Below are 6,764 nucleotides of genomic sequence, written 5' to 3' on the forward strand. Positions count from 1 at the left end.
ATGGCGGAGAGCTGGCTACGTGTCTCGGGAGCAGGGGCAGCGGAGGAGGCCGGACCGGAAGGCGGCCTGGAGGAGTCCAACGCCCTGAATGACAGCCTGACCAGCCTGCAGTGGCTGCAGGAATTCTCCATTGTCAACGCCAAGGTCCCCGCCCTGCCTTCGGGGTACACCGACCCTCACGGCTACCACGAGCTGTCAGGCTCGGCCGAGCCGGGGTCTCCCCTGGCGGCGGACCCCGCCTGCCTGGGGCAGCCGCACACACCCGGCAAGCCCACGTCCTTGTGCACGCCGCGGAGCGCCCCCTCGGGGCTGCAGGCCTCGCCTCCCGACGACGTGGACTACGCCACCAACCCGCACGTGAAGCCGCCCTACTCGTATGCCACGCTCATCTGCATGGCCATGCAGGCCAGCAAGGCCACCAAGATCACCCTGTCGGCCATCTACAAGTGGATCACGGACAACTTCTGTTACTTCCGCCACGCTGATCCCACCTGGCAGGTAGGGAGGCACTCCCTCCCTCCCTGCCCATGCCCGCGCGGACTGGACTCACATCCCAGATCCGCAGGCCAAGTAGGCGCGGTACGGCCAGGGCCCCGAGAGAGGAAGGCCGTCCAGGAAGGACCTCAAGGGAGCCCAGTGCTTGGACTGCTGCCCCTTTGACTTCAGAGACGGAGGAGGGAGGATGTTCAGAGGGCTGCAGGGGTGCCGACATAGTGGTTCAAGTGGAAAGAACTTGTCCCTCATCCGGCAGGCTCAGCCCAAAGACCAGGGCTGAACTATGCATGGACACAGCCCCCCAGGGTAGGTTGATGGACTGAGGGACACATTTGTGTCCCAAGTCCTGGAATTCCTACACACTACCCTCCTCAAGGTCAGTTTGTCAGGGTCTGACTGGAGGCAGAGCATGGTTGCTGCCCGGCTCTGCATCCCGCCTGCTTTCAGTTGGCTGGAGGGGCTCTGGGAGGGGAGAGGGGTGTGCTGCAGAGTGTGAAGGCCATCTGTGTCCCAGTGGAAGGGCTACGGGGCCTTCCGAAAGCTGCAGTGCCAGCCCCCACCCCAAGCCCTCCCTAGATTCCTGCCTACACTCCTCCCCCTCTTCTCATCAACCTCCCTGGGGGGACAATTATCTCAGCCACGTGCTTTCCACAGGGGCTCTTTCCTCCTTTCCTCCCACACTGGCTTCATGTTCAAATCTCCGGAACCTGGCACAGAGCAGCCAAGGGGCCCAGACCACCATGTAAACCTCCCAGTCTTGCCAGGGGGCACTACTCACATGCCGGCCCCACCCACCAGGCCCCAGACCCCTGTGCCCCAGCGTGGTTTGGACTGTGCACCCAGGCGTGAACAAGGCAGGATGGTGATTCAGGCTGGGCACACACTGCACTGAGCCTCTTCGACCATCAGGATCAGGGGCTACTTGGGGACAGAGACCCTGAGGATGCACAGATCCTTCCCTGTGGCACAGGTCACAGGATCAGAGTTCCTGTGATCACAGCTATTCCACGTTTGCTTGGGCCCTGACCCTGGGGCAGGTACCATTTGTAACCTTGGTGAGAAAGCAGACACCCTCCACCACCCCCCACCCTACCCCAAGCCTGAGAGCCCCCAGGAATGAGCGCTATGCTCTTGGCTGGGTAATAATCAACTGAGGCCTCAGAGCCTGGGGTGGGAGGAGGGGGACATGGTGGGTGAGGGCCCAGGCCAGCAGCCGGCTCTAGAAACAAGGAAAGTCATCAGATCCTCCCACACTTCATCCCCCACCACACACACACACCCTCACACCCACTCACTCATTTCACAAACAGAGAAGGCCAGCCAGGCCCAGGCAGAGGGAGATGGCCGTCCAGGACCTGGGGGAGCCAAGGCCTTTGACCAGAGGCTGCAAGCAGCGGGGTAAGGGACGGAGGGCAGGACAGACTGGCACTGAGAGCCACACTGCGGCACAGGGCTCGGATGACTGAGCAGGCAGATGTCCTGGCAAAAGGGAACAAAAGCCCCCGACAGCACTCCCAGCTCCTGGTGCCCCGTGGCGGGTGTCCCAGAGCCTCTCGCTCGGAGCAGCGCTTCTGTCTCCCCTGCCCCCATCGGAGAGAAGGTGGTGGTGGGACTGGCAGTGGCGCTAGGAGCCCCCCATCACTGACACCACCCACTCTCCCAGCTGTCTTCCTTCTCTCCTATCTCCCTGTGTCCAGAACTCCATCCGCCACAACCTGTCCCTGAAGAAGGGCTTCATCAAGGTGCCTCGGGAGAAGGACGAGCCAGGCAAGGGGGGCTTCTGGCGCATCGACCCCCAGTACGCCGAGCGGCTGCTGAGTGGGGCCTTGATGAAGCGGCGGCTGCCCCCAGTCCACATCCACCCGGCCTCAGCCCGCCAGGCCGCGCCAGAGCCCAGCGCCGCCCCATGGGTCGGGCCACTGACCGTGAGCGCCGTGGCCCAGCAGCTGCTGCGGGAGTTCGAGGAGGCCACTGGGGAGGTGGGCTGGGGTGCAGGCGAGGGCAGGCTGGGGCGTAAGCGTCAACAGCCGCTGTCCAAGCAGGAGGCCAAGGTCCCGCGGCCCTCCAGCCCCCTGCTGCTGACCCAGGAGGAGCAGGCTGAGCTGGAACCCCTCAAGGGCAACTTTGACTGGGAGGCCCTCTTGGACTCTGGCACGCTGGACGGGGAGCTGGGCACGCTGGAGACCTCGGAGCTGATCCCGCCGCTGAGCCCTGCCTCACACGGGGACGTGGACCTCACCATCCATGGCCACCACATCGACTGCCCTGTTACCTGGGGGCCTCCAGTGGAGCAGGCTACCGAAAGCCTGGACTTTGATGAGACCTTCCTGGCCACATCCTTCCTGGAGCACCCCTGGGACGAGAGCACCCGTAGCTCCCTGCCCCCCGAGCCCCTCTTTGAGGCCGGGGATGCCACACTGGCCTCTGACCTGCATGACTGGGACAGCCTGGCCGCCTTCTTGTAAGAATCCAGGGCCTGCCCCACCTCCAGACAGCACCGAAGTCTGGGCCGAGGCTGCCCCCCTCCCCGCCAGTGCAGGCCCATGGACACCCTACCACCCAGGCAGGGGCTGGGCCAGGTCAACCCACCAGGCCACACGGCCCCCAGCCCAGGCCATCCTCAGATTCTAGTCCAGCAGGCTGAGAATTGGGGCCCAGGACCAAAATTGCTGCCTCCGCTCCCCAGCCCCCCATACACACAGTGTTTCATTGATCCACTTCTTCCCTGCCCCAGAGACACGCTAAGGGCCCTGCACTATGAGAGCTGCAGCTTGGAGGGGCCCTGGCCAAGCTGGAAACATCAGTACAGGGCCCGCCCCAGAACACCTTAGCTTCAAAGCTTCTCTCTCTCCTGCTCTCCTCCCCAGGTCTCTATCCAGAGCAAGTTCCCAGGTACAACAAATGCTGATTAGGTGACTGCAAATTAACACCCAAGAGGCCTCTCCCGGCAGTCTGTGAGGAGGAGCAAGGCGGAGGGGGGAAGAGAGAGGAGACAGAAAGGAGGCCGGGGTGCTGGGTGGAGCCAGGAGATTTTCTAAGGCCTCTGGGATCTTCTGGCTTCATCCCTAAGAGGTGGGGCAGAGGGCATGTGTCCCTAATCTTTGAGCCCAACTTGAGGCTGAGAGCAGCGGGGAGATGGGGATCTGGGGGTTAGGGGCTGGGGCAGCCAAGCTGCAGAGGGAAAGGGGACAGACAGACTAATGTAGTGAGTGTAGCTATAGCTGAGGCTTAACTGGGAGGGACGCAGTGCTTGCTAGAACCACTGGGACCAGGAATGGGGGGATGGCCCCGGCCCTTGCTTGCACTCCTGCAGGGGAGTGTCTTGCTCCACCATAAACGCCCTGGGCTGCATCCCACATCCACTCTCCTAACCCATCGGGCATTCTAACCTTTTTCATAGAAAGTTATTTACAATAAAAACATTTTTAAAAATAAAGTTTTAAAAAGTCTCAAAATGGACCTGCTTGCAACTTTCTCTGGGGAAAAGCATGGGCCAGTTTTGGGGAGGCCACGGCCCAAGGGGGAATGGCTGGGAGCAAGATGGCGGGCACCAAAGGCCTGCAGAGTGTCCCCTGATGCACTCCTCATGATCTCTGGGTGCCCAGAGATAAAGGGGCTGAGAAGCGGCCCTCGGGGTTCCCCTGCAGCCAGGGCCTCGGCACCTCTATATGTGCAATGGGGAGACTGTACCCACAGCCCCGAGGAGCAGGCGGCAAAGGAGGCACAGCCCCCTCCCTGGCCCTGGGGACTCACTCACAAAGGCCGTTCTTGCCCAGGGCTCGGCTCACGTTCCCCACCTCGCCCAAGTTGAGGGCCTGCCCAGACTCACCTGCGGTCCTCGCCTGGGCCTGTCTCCAGCTCCTCCCTCCCTTGGTCCCTTCCTGAAGGGACAGGGTGTGACGTCAGAGGGCCCCAGCCCCTGGTGCCCCACTTGCCACCCTGAGGTTCATTCACCCCGCCCAGGGCCTTCCTTCCGATGCAGGTTGGGGCTGAGGGAGGCCATCAGTGCTGACGGTAGTTGGGGTGCCTAAACCCTACAGCTCCAGCCTGTGAGGAATCAACGTACTAGAGTTCTGATGGGGAAACTGAGGCACAGCAAATATGTGACACTCAGCAGGCACCTTTCAACACCCTCACCCCAGCTTTGCCTGGAACCCCATCTCTCCCCCGAGCCCGCACCTGGCCCCGCCAGCACACCCTTGTGGTGCACAGCCCCTTCCCCCAGCACTCACGTGCACGTGCGCACAGACACGCACACACACACACACACACACACACAAATGGGCACTGTCCTACACAATCCTGCCCAGCCTCCACGGGCCCCTTTCTCCTGAAGCCCCTTTCTTTCCTTGCACTCGAGGCTGGCTCCAGGACAACCTGGCATTCCCCCGCCAACTTGCTGCTTTCCCTTGCTAATTATTCCAAATATTTCAGAAGGGTGCACACACTGCAGGGCCAGCCGGGTTGGGGCCTTACAGAGCTCAGGAGGCAGCCCATCCCCTTCCCACCGCTTGCTGAGGAGGCTGCCCCAACCTCCCTCTGAGACTCCCTTCACCCCCTAAGCAACGACTCCCTCCCTCTCCCCACCACCCTCCAGCCTTCCTGCCCACACTCCCCAGCACTGGGGGAACATGGGGGCTCCAGCCTCTCCACTGGTCCCCAGGCTCAGCCTCCAGCCCCCGCCCAAAGGGGTACACCCTGGATTGATAGGTGGGGCCGGTCACTGTCCCCCCTCCTCACCCTCTGCCTGGGCCCATGCTGGGGGAAGAGGGGCAAGGTCAGGGGCTGGCAGAATTGCCTGCCAGGTAAGGAAAGGCTGAAGAAGCTTCTGGCTGCCAGGAAGAATCCCCAGGAGCTCCTGAAAATCCCTATGCTTGGGACTAGCGTCTCTGGGGCTGGGACCCTAACACTGGCACTTTTAAGGGTCCATGGATGCTGCCAACGAGCAGCCAAAGCTAAGAGGGGGCTCCGAAGCGGCCAGAACACAGGGCTTCACACACCCTTTCAGCAGGCAGCGTTTGGGGGTTGGCGGTGGAGGGGGCAGGAAGCGTGAGTGGATCCTGTCCCTCCTATTCATCCCTGCCCCGGCCCTTGGCTGGGTGGCTTTTTCAAAAAACGTTCAGTGACTCCGTATTTATTTAGAGATTCAATGTAATCCCAGTCAATATATATTTTGCGCCCTTAACAGTAAGTTGCAGACAGGCTGCCCCATTAGCACTAGATACTTTAGTGTGTGTTTCCTTAGAACAAGGACACGCCTCCATAATCCCAGTACCACCATCACAATCAGGAAATGAACACTGACCTGGTAATCCCATGTAACCGCAGACCCCCTTCACGTCTTGCAGATCACCCCAGTAATGCTCCTCTCCATTCCAGCCTCCCAATCCAGGACCCCATGTTGCACTCAAATGTCCTTTCTCTTTTGCCCTGTGTGGCTTTGAGCCCATGACTCAAGCTCTCTGCGCAGGTTTCGCATTTCCTTTGATCTCCACTTTTGAGGTGAGAAGCCCTTCAGCCACTTCACCCTCAGGTGTGGTACAGTCCCTTCCCAAAGCACGAAGCCAGCTTTCTGTCTCCTCACTTCCCACCTCTTCCCTATCCTCCCTCCCCCATGTATCGCCAGCCAGGAAAGGGATGAGGGGCAATGTTCAGGAACTCAGTCTTTGGGGACCCTCGCCGTCTGCCCACGGGACAGGCCACCCCCAGCTCCAGTGACGGGAAGCCTCCCGGGATGGGATTCCATGCTGGCCTGAAGCAAATGTGCCAGGCCTCCTGAGGAGCTGAGCTGAGAGCAGGAAACACTCTTCTCCCCGCCTCTGCCCCCCTCAACATACTGGGGACCCAGACTTGAAGAAGGAAGGTCATGTCCATGGTGTCCTCCCAGATCAGCACCGACACCGTCTCCACCATGTCTGGCTCCTACATCGCCCCTGGCACGGAAGAGGACGGGGAGGCTGTCCCCTGCCCCCGGGCCGCCAGCAGGACCCCCTCAGAAGAAGGAGACGTAAGAGAGGAGCATGGGATCGCCCTCGCCGCTCTGCTCTGCTGTGTACTCCAGTCTCAAGGAGCTCAGTCCAGGGCCTGCCAGGGAGATCGGCAAAGCCCCCCAGTGCTCGGGAGGGGAGCCCTGGAAAACACGGTACCGGGTTGTTGAATCAAAGACTCCCTCAGATGTGATCTTCCATGTGGCACCACTTCTGTCCTGAGGACTTGGTTTGGGTTTGCTGCCAGGCGAGCTGGGTAGGAGAACCGGTGGCATCTGCACC

General features: G+C 61.1%; 1 protein-coding gene across 1 annotated transcript; it reads left to right on the plus strand.

The window, feature by feature from the left end:
• LOC308610167 (forkhead box protein J1-like) lies at positions 1 to 2,960 on the plus strand (the record flags this gene model as incomplete). Its single annotated transcript, XM_081259414.1, has 2 exons — positions 1 to 498; positions 2,193 to 2,960. 2 exons carry the CDS (start codon positions 1 to 3, stop codon positions 2,958 to 2,960), a joined length of 1,266 nt encoding a protein of 421 aa, XP_081115540.1.
• Positions 2,961 to 6,764: the final 3,804 nt, after the last annotated feature.

Source organism: Mesoplodon bidens (genome assembly GCF_964165515.1).
Source record: "Mesoplodon bidens genome assembly, contig: HAP1_SCAFFOLD_84, whole genome shotgun sequence".
Taxonomy (NCBI): domain Eukaryota; kingdom Metazoa; phylum Chordata; class Mammalia; order Artiodactyla; family Ziphiidae; genus Mesoplodon; species Mesoplodon bidens.